At 31.9% G+C, this 15,314-nt stretch overlaps 1 protein-coding gene across 1 annotated transcript in view; it reads right to left on the bottom strand.

The window, feature by feature from the left end:
• Positions 1 to 6,391: 6,391 nt before the first annotated feature.
• The window catches only part of LOC104590717 (uncharacterized), a 41,423-nt gene continuing 32,500 nt past the window's right edge, over positions 6,392 to 15,314 (bottom strand). Inside the window, 4 exon segments of the mRNA XM_088888180.1 lie at positions 6,392 to 6,989; positions 6,991 to 7,633; positions 12,631 to 12,672; positions 15,114 to 15,230. Of these exon segments, the coding sequence (XP_088744306.1) occupies positions 6,416 to 6,989; positions 6,991 to 7,633; positions 12,631 to 12,672; positions 15,114 to 15,230 (1,376 nt within the window). The 3' untranslated portion in view covers positions 6,392 to 6,415.

The following is a 15,314-nucleotide window of genomic DNA, read 5'->3' on the forward strand; positions in this document are numbered from 1 at the left end:
TCCGAAGTGGGTGACGCAAATGTAGGTCGCCAATTGGTTCTCCGTCAGGCCGGTGGAGATAGGTTGCCTCTTATGCCGTCAAGTTGGCAAAGGTGTAGGTAGGTCGATCATCACGTCATGTAGGTTGCTACGTGAACCTCAGTCAGGTAGGTGACACCTCAATGAGAGGTTGCCCTTCATGCCGAGGTCTCTAACTCAGCCCTAAGGTGGCCGCCCGATCCTGATGAGGTGTCTACAAGTCGGCCATGGCGAAGTGGTGGTGAAGTGCCCTCAGGGTGTGCGAGGTGCATTTGACATGGTTCCGAGATGGTCTCTATCATTTTGGCTGAGACAAATCATTGTCTACATGGTTCCAAGGTATCATGTGACAATTCTGGGATTCCACGTGGCACGAACCAAATTTCCCTTCATCAATGCTTATCGAAAGATGTTGATAAAATAAATCATGGGAGTTACTGAGTTCAATTTCAAGTTAGTAAAGCGATGCTTATTGCAGGAATCTTATAGAATATCCCAATTAGATGGCTCTTTTAATGCGTTGGCTCATTGAACTGCAAAGTAATTTTTTCCAACCCATGATCGACAGGTTGGAGCTCAAACTTTTCATTTCAAAAAAAAAAAATATCGACTAGGTCAGCAATTTAGTGATTCAGTCAGTTGAACAGCTGAACCGTTTGACTTGGTCAGTGAGTCATAGGTCAGATATCAAATTTGTTTCTGTTTCTTATGTATTTTTAGCTATTTCTAATCTATCATCAATATCAATAATTCTCATTTATTATATTTATTTTTGTTTAATACAATAAATATATAACAATAAATACATGTTCAAGTTTTTGGCAGTTTTTTTTTTTCAATTTTCAATTTTTTATTTTATTATTTAATTTATGAAATCACAGATTGACTCATTTGACTGGCGCAGTGAAACAACTGATCCTCTATCAGACATAAAGAAAAAAAGTTTTTGTTTGATGATCAATCCTGAAAACAATGTTATAAAGTAGCTAGTAACCATTAATATTACAAATTAAGATATATTTATCGTTGGAAGCACAGTATGGGTGGACATACAGGGCTGATCAATTAAAATCAAATATGAACAAAGACATGGATATATAAATAGAACTTAACACTGATTCTTAATAGAAAAGAAAAAAAAAACACAAGGTAACATAATTAACTTGATCCTATTTAACAGTCCAGACCTTAAACTAATGCAGAGGCGGAGCCCATTTCGGTCTAGCTGCAAAAAGATGTGGCATTGAAAAGATGCGAGAAATTCATTTTGGGTTAATTTTGGAAAGCTTTCAATGAAGTTTCTTCGTCTTTTGCATTTTTATCTCGCACGGAAAGATCCGAAAAGGCACATAGAAAGATGTACACTTGTCAAACGGTCTTTGGACTGCTCAGATCTTATGTCAAAAACTCGATGCATCTATTGACTGTCAGAACTACAAGAAGATCTTCTCAAAAAAACTTGCCAAATGGATAATAAGTCTTTAGACCATCAAACCATTGACCTGAAATATAAATCCTTAAGCCATTAAATTATTTGAATCAAATTAAAATGGAATTGACGGTTGGAAACAATTCCCTGGTATATGTGTTTTTGAACTTTCTAATTGTATTATTTTAACGCGATAGAATTTGCAAACTGCACCAAACTGAAATGAAAAATATCCTCCGAGAAAGTTCATGTAGTTTGTATGACTTTGACTTTGTTTGGAACGTGGAATACGGTCTGAGAAATTTCAATGTAAATTGGACTTGTTTCAAGGAAATTACTGGAGCAGAGTTTCCAAGTATTGTATCACTTGTCACTAAGGCCCACCACGAGAACTTGCCGGGTCCATTGACTAGCTATTGACCCATCGTTAGGACGATCAACTACATTATAATTATAGCGATTTTGGTCCTTCTTGTGAAAATTCAAGATTTGTTATCGGCGGAATCCACTGCAGCATGCATAACACACGTAAAATCAAAAGGAAAAAAAAGAAAAAAAAAGAAAAATAAGAGACTTTAATTTTCTATGCGGAATAGAAAAGTGAAAAGCTTTTTAGGAAAAATTGCATATGAGTAGAATATCATATACTTTGGGCTTAGTCTCGCTTTAATCCCCGAACTTCAAAATATGCTAATCCAACACCTAAAAAACTGGGAACCAGTCACCTGATTGGTTCCGTTTTTCCCCCAAAACCGTTGATTTTGGTCAGTAAACTGCTGAATCGGCCAGTTAATCATTTGAACCATTAGAACGTTTTTGACTGTTTTTTAATTTATTTAATTTGTTTAATTTTTTAAATTTTTTGTCAGAACGGGTTGATTGTTTGGGTCGAACGGTCCGACCATTCAAACTGATAACCGGACCCCTGACTGGTTCGGTCACCAGGTCGGTTTTAAAAACCATGTGTGAAAGGATGCAAATTCTCTTCTGATGTTACCCAATTTTCTTTATTAATTATCTAAATGCCCAAATCTTTTAGAAGCCAATAGAGAAAAGCAATTTGTCAAAAACTGATATGTTGCTTTGGTTCAATATTGATTCTTGAGGAAAAAGATGATTAACATTGTTAAAAAGTAATTTTGACATTTTCAAAAGTTTTAAATTACACATGTGTTAGAGATAACTGACGAACTGTGAAAGGTAAGAACTAAACTGGCACATTTTGAAAGTTTAATACCGAATTGACACATTTTAAACTAGACCCAAAGTAGAAAGTACTAGTATGTAATTTTTTTATTTACTTTTAAATGGTTGGACCAATGACTCATCACCCTGAAACAAAAATTGGGTTTATCTTCAATTCAGCCATAATTTTAAAAGATTGACATCGACCAAATGAAACCTGAATGACATAAATGGGTATAGAGCTAATCCATCCCCGCAGAGTAGCGCTCAACAATGCTTCTAGTTATTTGAGGGGGGTTCAAGAACAGAAAAAACAAAATAATCTGCTCCACAAAGTTACAAAATGCCAAATTTTATTTTAATGCATGATTTATCTAATATTCCCATATCTGGGCTTCAGCTTCTAAAGCGTCTCTTTACACCATTGTGTGAATTAAAAAAACTTATATTCACCAAGAGGAGATTCAGAACTGACAAAGTTAAGGGTGGAAAAGTTAAGAGTACAAGAATGTAAGAGTACAAGAATCAAAAAGGAATTAATCTTTCATTGATGGGCAATGGAATCTTGGAATCTAAGTATGAAAATTCAACAAGGTTGAGCATTTTAGGGGTTTGAACTTAATGGTTGGATCTGGTTAACGGGTAAAGGTGGAAATGAGGGCTGATTGAGGCCATTGAATCAAAATCTTAAAAGATTAACGGTGAGCCTAGAGGATTTGGAGCTGAGGTGTAGTGTCCTAGAGTTTTAGGTGTTCTGAAGTGATCTAAGTGGTCTGATTGGGAACTTGGGGTGTAAAAGGCAGTGTCTAGGTGCATTTTTTGTTAAATCTCAATTATTTTTGGGAATTTAGTGTGTTTCCTATAGAGGTGAAATTTGGGCGGGTTGGGTTGGGTTTATGGTTAACCCAGCTCGGCCCTAAAGTTTAGGCTTAAGGCTCGAGCCCGATCTTTTCAACCCGCACTGTAATTAGATGCACTCGAATTAGGCTCAGGCTAGGCTTGGGTTAGTCAATAACCCCACTCTAAAATTATACATATATTTATGTATATATGCAAAATATGTATGTATATAGGTAAATATGTATACAAATGTATATAAATACAAATATATACACATATATATAGGCCTCGGTCTGACCTAAAAAGTAAAAAAGCCCGACTTCTTTGGATCAAGCCTAGCCCAAGGACTGAAAATCCAAGCTTAGCCCGTGTAAAACATTGGGCTGGGTCAGTTCATGGACAGGCTGGGCCCACCCAAGTTGCACACCTAGTTTCATAGTTTTTTGGGTTTTTGGTGAGGTGTGGGAGAAATGGCTGAGCAAAAAATCAGATGTTGACAATGACTATATGGATTTGAAATGTGGAATGTTTATGATAAATTGTTATCCAAGACCAAGGAAAAATCTTCTAAAGGGGAAGAACAAAAAACAAAACATTATTATTTTCTTAAAGATTAAGTTCCATTGGTAGACTCTTGAACCAACCTTCAAACTGATCTTTCTAGGGTATATATTTGTATTTATGTACATTTGTATACATATTTAGCTACATAATACATATTTTGCATATATACATAAATATATGTATAATTTTAGAGTGGGCTTATTGACCAACCCAAACCTAGCCCAAGCCCAATCAGAGTGCATCAAATTGAAGTGCGAGCTAGGCTTGGGTTTGGAAGATTGGGCTCGATCCGGGCTTGAGCCTTAAGCCCAAATTTTAGGGTCAAGTCGAGTTGACCATAAACCCGGCCCAACCCACCCAACTTGCACCCCTATATGAAGCACGCTAAATTCCCCAAAATAGTTGAGATTCAACAAAAAAAAAAATGCACTTGGGCATTGCCTTTTACACCCCAAGCTCCAAATCAGACCACTTAGATCACTTCAGAACACCTAAAACCCTAGGACACTACACCTTATCTCCAAACCTTCTAGGCTCACCGTTAATCTTTTAGGATTTCGATTCAATGGCTCCAATCACCCCTCGCTTCCACCTTTACCACTTAATCAGACCCACCAACCATTAAATTCAAACCCCTAACATGCCTAACCATGTTGAATTTTCATGCTTAGATTCCATTGCCCATCAACCACAGATTACTTCCATTTTCACCTCCCTAATTAACTAAACCCCCCAAAATTGAAAATTACATGTTTATACATTAGAAACCAAATCCAGACCTACCATTGACCTATACTTAATCTCCTTCATCTTGCTAAATTTCACACAAAAACTCCTTCATTTGAGCCCTAAACCAACCTTGATTCTATTTTCAAGCAACTTATATATTGGTCAACCTGTCAACATTAGAATCCTTTGAGCAATTTGATGTTCCATCTCACATACTCGATTTAAGGGCCATCTTCTTTCTTAAGTCCCAATTATCATTAAGTATTCATCCCCCAAATTTCACCTTGAATTTCCACTGTTCAACCCTTTATCGCACGTAGGTTTTATTTCAACCAGTCTCATAGGACAAAACCTTGCGACTCTAAATCTTCATCTTAGGCCTGCTTTTGGGCCCATTAAATATTATCACTAGACTCAAAAACTCCTAAGACACATCTGCCAAATTTCACTCCAAATTCCCTCCATTTTCATTCGAGAATGTAAACCTAGATATTATCTTTGTCTGATAAAATGGTTGATCCTATCATGATGATCATCCACTCAAGTAACATCCAAATCTGTTCTAATATCTCAAGTATTTGATCTCATAAGGATCTCATTGATTGACATATAAAAACAAACCCGTTTGATACTTAGTATAGTATCATTATCATGTTTGGAGATTAAGCACAACAATCTTGGCTAATCCATCAGTCTCCATGGTCCATAATTAATCTATAATTAGTAATGTTTAGTGTTTCTCAAACAGCCACTCATTGTACTTTAGGTCCAACCCAAGAAATTAAACAAACTATTCCACGAATTTGGCAATACAGGAGTATTAACCTTGGCATGATAAACTTCCCAAATTTATTCGATACCTGAGAATATTTAAGCTTATAATTACATGAACCTCATAAATGTACAATTAAATAGTAATTTAAAGAACCATACCATGACACATATGAAATAATATGTAAACTGATTTTATTTATTAATAAATGTCACTATACATCAACCTATTAGAGCTGAGATCATATATTGTCTAACAACTAATTGGTCAATTCTCTTCTGATTTAATGTCTTTTTGACAATATTAATATAGTAATTATATTGTAAGGTGTATGATTAAAAAAAAAAAAAAGAAATTTTGTAGATATTCAACATTTAAAATATCAAACAACCTCAAGGTCTAAATAATTAATATAGTTATTTCTAACAATTTAGGAAGTATTTGCCCGGGTTTCTTTTTGAGAGCAGAACTGCCACATTAGCATCCATTGGGGAAACCCCCCATTGGAGTAGAGAAATATTTCTTGTGATTTCATTTCTTTCCGGCAGTATTAATTTTTCCCATATAAAATTAATACTTACCTCTTTTCCCTTTTTATCTTGTACATGTGAATAGCATATGCATTTACTTTTACACTAATAATATATAATATAACAAAATTAATATATTAATTACTTTCTAAGGTGTCTAATTAAAAATAGACATTTTGTAGAGATTCGGCATTTAAAATATCAACAACCTCAAGATCTAAATAATTACAAGAAAGAAATAGAAAGTTGGGGCAAAAGTTCTTTATTAAAACTCCTTCTAAGGACTTCCCCCTCCCCCCCCCCCCAACTTTCTTTTTCCATTATATTTTATCAAACCAAACACGCAGACTAATAAGTGTTACGCAATAGCGGTTGGTCATCCAATGGTTTAGCCTTCTTCTCGAAGTTTTTGTATCCAATGGAATCTGAACCAGAATCCTGTATAGATGTTGGTCGATTTATAAGGCAATAATCCATCTCTTGATGGTTTTCTTGAACCAACGTATGAGCTTTAGACATTCTTAACCCCTCTAGCTCAACTGTAACTTCTTTCATCGTGGGTCTGTTTTTTCCATTCAAATCCAGGCACCTCTTTGCAAGGTTAGCAACCACCTCAATTTCTGCCTTTTCACCCTTCTTTACCACTTGAGCATCAAGAATTTCAAAGAGTCGGTTCTCCTCCATGGAAGAAAGAAAATAAGTGGCCAAGCTTTTATTCTCTCCTGGTCTAAATGAAGAAATTGGCTTCTCTCCGGTTAAAAGCTCTACAAGAACTACTCCAAAGCTATAAACATCACTCTTCTCTGTAAATTGACTTGATTGGAAGTACTGAGGATCCAAGTATCCTAATGTCCCTTGCACTGCTGTGGTTAGATGAGTTTTGTCAACTGCAATAGGCCTTGAAGTCCCGAAGTCTGACACTGGCTCTATATTTATCATCCAAGAGTATGTTTGAAGATTTAACATCTCTATGATATATTGGGATAGAAGCTGCTGAGTGTAAATAAGAAAGTGTTCCTGCAACTTCAGTAGCAATTCTTAGTCGATTATCCCATGTAAATGGCATGTCGTCATCACTTCGATCATGGATGTGATTGAAAAGGGTTCCACTAGAGATGAACTCATAAACCAGCAGAGGAACTTCTGTTTCCAAACAACAACCTAACAATTTAACCACATTTCTATGATTAATCTTGGAAAGTATAACAAGCTCATTGATGAATTGTTTGATTTGACCTTCATCCACCATTTCCAACTTTTTCGACTTCTTAATCGCCACAATTCTTCCATCTGTTAACATACCTTTATATACCGTACCTTGGCCACCTTGACCAAGTATTCGATTCTCGTTATAGTGATCTGTTGCCTTCTCCAACTCCTCAGTATGGAATATCTTGGTGTTATCGAAATTACCTTCCTCTAAAGATATTTGTTGTTGTAGTAACCAACCGCCATTTTGTTTAAAGAACTTCTCTTTTATTTTCTTACTTCTTATTCTCTTATGGAGTTGGTATAACCAGAAGCTAGCAAAGAATGATAACAATAGAGCTAAACTTGAGCCAATTCCTGCATAACCATTAGAAACCAAGTAGTTGAATAATAATTCAACAAGAAATTAGAGTTGATTAATATAGACTAATTGTACTTAATAGATTTCCTTCCTCTTAAATGGAGTTTATGATCTGTACTTGGATTAGGTTTCTTAGCTTAATGCGTTAAGATCAATTTTCCAATCTTTATCAGATAATTAATCATGCATAGACATATTTTGGCTAAGCGGAATTTCCTAGGCTGAAATATTGCCACTTATCTTGAAACCAATAACCTAAGTGGTTATTCGATCCCCTTTAAGTGCATTTGGTTATGTCTTTGCTAGTGGTACACTTACGATTCTTATGCCAATATTTCTGCCTTTTAATTTTATTTTTCTCCCCTTTTAAGTTAGTTATTCCGTTCATTTCGATAAAATCAATATATATGACAAATTTCAGATACAATAGGTACTCTAATAACTGATAATCATGGTGGAAAGATATTTTATTCATGATAAGAAACTGGTGTAAAAGTTATTTTATAACGTTTTTTGTGCAACATATATAAATGCTTGGAACTTTTAATAATTAAGGTATGCACGTCAAGGCTAAACCTTAAGATCCCATGATCTCATTTCTAAAATATTCCTAAATTCCAATAGTTTCATTTTTAAAATACCCTAAAATTTCGATGATCCCATTACTAAAAGTACTCCTAAATTTGATGTTCTTTTAGGTGGTTGCCTTGGTTCATGGAAAATTTGAGGATTCCTTGTTGGTGCCTTGACTCAAACTTGCCCTGTCATCGGGAATGGAGCGGGGATGGGGTAGTGGATTTTGTCTATAGGGTAGAGATGGGGAGGGGATGCCTTGCCCCGTTGCCATTCCTAATCAATCAAAATCTATTCAAATTGGTAATTAAAAATTTATATTTTCTTGACCCATCTTCTTACTATAATGTTCACCAAATTTCATCATCTACAAAAATAGTGATGTGTAGTACCCAAAATGCCCTATGGAAAAAGTGATAGATTTTATAATGACAATATTAAAATATTTTTTGTACTTATAATAAATTTTTTTATTAATCTTATTTGTCTTATTGTATTATTTTTTTTTTATCTTACTAGTATTTTAGATTTTTTTTATTCATCTTATTTCAATATTTAAGTTTTGGTTCTATTTTATATTGCATGCTCAATGAACAATCTAATTCTAATGTCTTTGTCCCTCCAATTCTATTTCTATCCCTATCTTTCTCCAACAAAATATGTGTAGTTCAAACTACACATATTTTGTTGGAGAAAGATGGGGATAGAAATAGAAAGAGAGGTATGAGAGGGATAGAGACATTAGAATTACATTGTTCATTAAGCATGCAAGACTAGAAGATATTTTAGGAGGAAGTTTTAAGTGGGGAGATAGTGTAAGAGAAATTTTAGGAGAGGAGATGATTTAGGTGATTGGGAATGCATGAGAGAGAGAGAGAAAGAGGCAAAGCTTAGGACAATTTTTATGATTTGATTTGAATTGTTCAGAGGAAGGATGATATGGCCTAATAAGATAGGTTAAACCCCTAGTGACTTGACTTAATAGGAGGGCAGGGAAGGGGAAATAAGAGAAACTTAATGAGGAAGCAAGAAAAGGGGGCTTGGAGAAAGGAGAGGCATATTGACATGGATTGTTTTGCTTTATATATATAGTGTAGTATAGATGTGGTTTATTTATTTGGGTAAATTGCTAAACCTCCCTGAAGTGTTTGACTGGTGTTACTAGTTGAAACCTCCCATAAAGTTTGATAATTGCAATTATCTCCCCTGAATTTTTCACATAGTCGCAAGTAGACTCCCTTTGTTAGAACCCTCTGACAATATCCAAAATACCCATGCAGTATTGAGTCTGGGTTTTTTAGGAAAAAAAAACAATACAAACTTTTTGAACAAAAAAAAAAGATGAGTTTAAAGGTGTAGCTTTACCTTTGAGTGATTGATGTGAAGGGCAAATTGGAAACATTAATCAATTTCAGAAAAGAGTTTGCGAGGGTTTAGGGTAGCAATTGATATGAAGAGAAAAATTGGAAAATAAACATTTTGGTTCAAAGTAACATCATGGATATTTTGGACATTTCCTTGTCTCCTCTTAGAAGATTTTAACAGAGGGGTTCTATTTACAACTGTATTAGAAAGTTCAGGGGAGGTGATTGCAATTACCAAACCTAAATGGAGATTTAAGCAATGGTAAAAAACTTTAGTGAAGGTTTATTCAAATTACCCTACTTATTTTGAAATTAAAATATAAAAGAAGTCACAACAAAGACGCTATTTTATTTGATATCCTCAAGTAAAATCAGCCATATCCTCTCTTTTCTTCTTTGGATTTTTTTTTTCTTTTTATTTCTTTTAATATAAGTATCGGTTGGATATCATCATCTATATCACTTCTAAATACCTGATATTTACTTAGGATAAAACAATGCCAGTGTGGTATTGCGAGGTCAGAATCTTGTCGGGGTTCAACACATTGTGCCAGTGTGGTATTGATACGTTTTCCTGATAAACTTGTAGGGACCCGTGTGGTGATCTGAAAGATTTAATAATTTTATTTTTCATTTAATAATTTAATATGAATAAATATTTTTAATGAATTTAGTTTTATTAATAATTTGTAGTATATAAAAGCTAACATTTTTATTAATTCCAGTAATAATTAACAATTATATAGGAATGACAACGGGGTGGGTTCAGGGCAGGGCACCCCATCCCTTTCCCTGCCCCATCTCAAGACACTCTACCCCATCCCCGCCCCATCCCTAATGTTATGTGGGCTCAGGGCAAGGTAACCACTCCTTAATGTTGGACGAGTTCAGGGGCAAGACACCCCACTCCTCATCAATGATGGAGAATCCTCGAATTTCCATACCCCACCCCCATTATTGGGCGGGTTCAAGTAGAGATGTAAATTGGGTCATGCTGGGTTGGCACAACACGAACCACATGTGGCCCGCACAAAATGTGAGTTGTGTTGTGTTGGCCCACGAGGCGTCTCGGGCCATGCCTCCCTCTAGGATAATTTGGGGGCTCGGTTTGGCACGGCCCATGCGCGGCTCGAGACCGCACAGGCCCGTGCTGTGTCGTGGGTCGGGCTGGTCCATGGGCCGGGCTTTCGGTTAGGCCATGCCACACACCAAGCCAAGCTCAAGGCAAGGCACCTACTCCTTGTCCAAGTTTTTTAAAATTGGACCGGATAGGGTACCGTTTTGGGGTTGAACGGTCCAATTGTTTAGTCCGAACGGATGACCCGCTCTAACAAAAAAAATAAACATTTAAAAAAGAAAATAAAAGGCCAAAAACTGTTGTTCGTGTTGACGGTTTGACCACCCAGGTCAGCGGTTTGCTAACCAAAAAAATGGTTTTTGCACAAAAAGTAGTTTTGAGGTGAAACGGTGTCGGTTCCCAATTTTTTCGAGTCTAACCATCTGGTTTGATCCAGTTTTGAAAACACTACCCCCATCAATCCAATATTCAATTTGATGATAGAAATGACCAAATGAATATATTGAGTATCAACCACCTGGTAAGTTTCTAAAAGTACACTAAATTGTCTTATGCAATTTTATGTAAAATTTGGAAAATTTATTGTACTTGTGTAATTTTGAAAATTTATTCAAATTTATTTAAATTTTATTAAATAATTTATTTTCTTTTTAAATGGTTTATTTATAGAATTATACCAATTTATCTTATAATTTCTAATATAAACTAACCAATAATTTCCTTTTTCCAATATTATACTAATTTATCTTAATAATTTGTGTAATTATTTGTTCAAATTACAGTTTTCCATTCCCCATAGTCATTTATCTTTAATAATTTTTAATAATTTGCAATGAAAATTACATAATTTTTCAATTTTCAAAATATATCAAATGTAATAAATTTTCATAAAATTTCCAAAATATTCTAATCATTTTCAATAATTATTTAATTCCAAAAATTTTATTTTACAAAAATGTAGTTTTATGAGATTTTTTTGAAAATTTTATTACATTTGTGTAACTATGGGGATTTATTGATTTTTTTTTAAATTGTTATTAAATATATATTTTTCTTTGGTAGTTTACTAACAAAATTACACTAATTTATCTTTTACTTTTCAATATAAATTAATTAATAATTTCATTTTATAACATTATAATATTTTGTTCCGCAATTTGTATTTGGTTTTTAATTATAATAATAACAATAACTAAAATTTTATACTTTTTGATAGTTGTTAAATATAATTCTCAATTTTATAGAAATTAGTTAAAGAGTTTGCAATTTCTATAAAATGTTGTTAATGAGTTAATTAATAACAATATTTATTAATTTTTGGTAATTTAGTAACCGTACTAATAAAAATATTTAAATTTTGATAATTTACTAACCGTATTTTTTAACTTTTGGTAATAACACTATTTAATACTCATTGAATATGGGTGGGATTAAATATTAACTATATTTAATTATTTATTAATTAATATGAGTATTTTAAATGAGTGAGAGTGTATATAGATGGGGGGATGAATTTTAGAAATTGATTGGGGAGTGGGGCAACATGATACTTTCCTGTTGGTTTAAATAAGATACCTTAGGAGAGAGATTATATGAACATTTTTAGGCAGTTGGGCGACATGGCTTAATGGGAGTGGTGGGAAGGGGAGAGGAGAGAAAGTCAAAGAGAATGCAGAGTGGGGATAATGGAGCGTAGCATGGTGACTGGACCAGTGCGATGCAAGGGATTTGTTAAGCTAAAGTTAAACGATAGAAATATATAAGAGTATATAACATTTTAATAAACAATCTGACCAAAAATATCATTGTAATTTAATTTTGTAATTTATTTTTTAATAATATCATTGTAATTTATGAAATTTAAAGTTAATTTTTAAGTTTAAATCTTTTGAACACACAAAATAAACCAAAAATAGACCCAAATTGATACAACCCGAGTTGGTGGGTTTTTAGTTATGATCAATCGGTTTCGAATGACAAACTGCGGATTTGACCAGATCGATTTGGTTAGCGAAACAACCTACAACTTAAATTAGAGATAATTTAAGAGATAAATTGGAGTTAGAGATAATTCAGGAGATAAATAGGAATTAGAAACAATTTATGAGGAAGCAAGGGAAAGTTATGCCACTTAACTAAACATTAGAAAAGCTTTATGGTTGTTAGAAATAGTTAAGTATTTGTTATTTCCTTATTCGTTTAATGGTTAATTATGTGGAAGTAAAAAATAAAAAATTCAAAAAAAAAACAGAAAATTAGGAAGGGGGTTTTCTTGCAAGGAGTGCTATGCTAACATTAAAACAAAGGGGTCAAGAAATTTTCTACTTTTATTGAATTTTTTGTTTTTTTATTCTATGTCATTTTTGAAACAACCAATCAGATGCACTTTCCCAATAACCTAAATAATCTCTTCTCCTAAAAATTCTCCTAAACTACCTCCTCCACTTTCTCTACATTATCTCTAATTCCTATTTATCTCCACAATTATCTCTAATTTAGTAGAGAGTTTCTCTCCTAAATTATCTATAATTCTTATTTATCATCTCCCCTACTTTTTATGTATATCTATCTTAAGAAAGTTTGGATTAAAAAAAATTAAGAATTCTTTAAATATTCTAACAAAATTATATAATAACATTAAAATATTTATTAACACAAAAATAATTTTATATTTTTACAAAGTATATCAGAAAATTATGTAATAACAATTTAAACTAAGTTTTCTCGGATTATCAATTTAAATGCTTTTCAAATATTTAATAATATGTAATAGCTTTATATAAATAAAATTCAAATAACAAAAAACTTAATTGTTTTATAGATTATTTAAATATGAAAATAACTAAATATTTATCATAACTTATTTTCAATAGCTAAAATATCGAAATTATCTAATAAATAATTTTATATTTTTACAAAATTTATCATGAAATTAGGTACTAACAATTTAAATTATGTTTTCTCTGGATCATCAATTTAAATGTTTTTCAAACATTTAATAATATGTAATAGCTTAGAATAAGTAAAATTCAAATTATAAAAAATTTAAATATTTTATAGATTATTTAAATATTTAAATAACTAGATATTTATCATAACAAGATTTTAAATAGTTAAAATAACGAAATTATGTAATAAATTTAAAAAAACTTCTTCAAAGCAAAAAAATAATTATAACATAATATTGAAAATAATAATTTTTTAATATATTACGAAATTAATAATGAAATTATGTAATAATAGTATAAATTACAATTTTATGGATAATTAAATTCCATCAATAATTAATATTTTAAAATTTAAATACTGTACATATTATTTAAGTATATAAATAATTGTGTATTTTAAATAACAAAATATTTAATATAACTAGATTTTAAATAGTTAATGTAAATAAATTATGTAATAAATTTAAAAAAAAAACATTGAAAAGTAGAAAAATAATTATAACATAATACTAAAATTAATAATAATTTAATATTTTTACATAATATTGTAAATAACTAATTTCACTTAAATCAAGTAATAATTCGAGAAAATAACTTTCAAAAAAATTAATATTTATTGATAATAATTTTAAACTCTTAATCTGTATTTATTGTGTAATTATATATACTAAAATTAATATTTATTGTATTTCAGTAATTATTTATTATTTTTGTGATAAATGTATTTTCAATATATTTATAAATGTATTTTGTTTTGTTATTTAATAGAAAACTTTCACTAATTATTGGAGATTAAACTACTATTTGTGAAATTTTTAAGTTTAATTTATTGTACTTATTGTGTTTTTGTTATAACTTATTGATTAATATTTATTCGAGATTTTACTTTTTATTGACTAAGTCAATATATTTTTTGTACTTATTGTATTTTTTTCATTGTCAATATATTTTCAATAATTGTGTATTTTTGCTATAAAGTTTCAATTATTATTAGATATTAAACTATTGTTATTTATGAGAGATGAGAATATTAATTTAGCTAAAATTATGAGCATTCATGAGTAGGTTCGGTTTGTTCGTAGGCTATTTGGCCAACCAAATTGACCTGGTGAGGTTGGGGAGTTGGTCAGCTAAAACCATCTAACCTTTTGTGAAAACCAACCCACTCAAATTGTATTTGTTTGGGTCGATTTTTTGGTTTGGCCAATTGATTCAAAATATTTTAACTTTTAAAATTAAATTTAATTTTAAAAACTATAGTGTAATTATTAAAAAATAAAGTTAAAAATTATATTTATGATATAAAACATTTTAGAATAAGAAATTTGGGAAATTTCTCACTTTTTCATATTATATTTAAAATATAAAATACTAATATATATCCATGGTTATGTCATTCAATTTTGGTTGGTTTACAAATGGCCAAAGTGAAATTGATCCAACTTGGTCGAATTAGGAAATTTTTGAACCAAACCGACCTAAAATACTAGAAAATTGACAAACTTGGATCAACCAGATCCTCCGTACAATCCGTCACCGTGAGTCGCCTTGGGACACAAACAAGAGTAACTCCCCACTGTATTTGTGCAAATATGTGTGCAGTTATTGTCTTCCTTGCATTCATCAATGTCTACATGCAAAACCAGCCATGAATGGAAGTTATTAATTCTCAGTAGGGTGAAATGAATTGTGAAAACAAAAAATTATTAAGAGA

This window comes from Nelumbo nucifera, chromosome 5 (genome assembly GCF_055504915.1).
Source record: "Nelumbo nucifera cultivar China Antique chromosome 5, China Antique-T2T, whole genome shotgun sequence".
Classification (NCBI taxonomy): domain Eukaryota; kingdom Viridiplantae; phylum Streptophyta; class Magnoliopsida; order Proteales; family Nelumbonaceae; genus Nelumbo; species Nelumbo nucifera.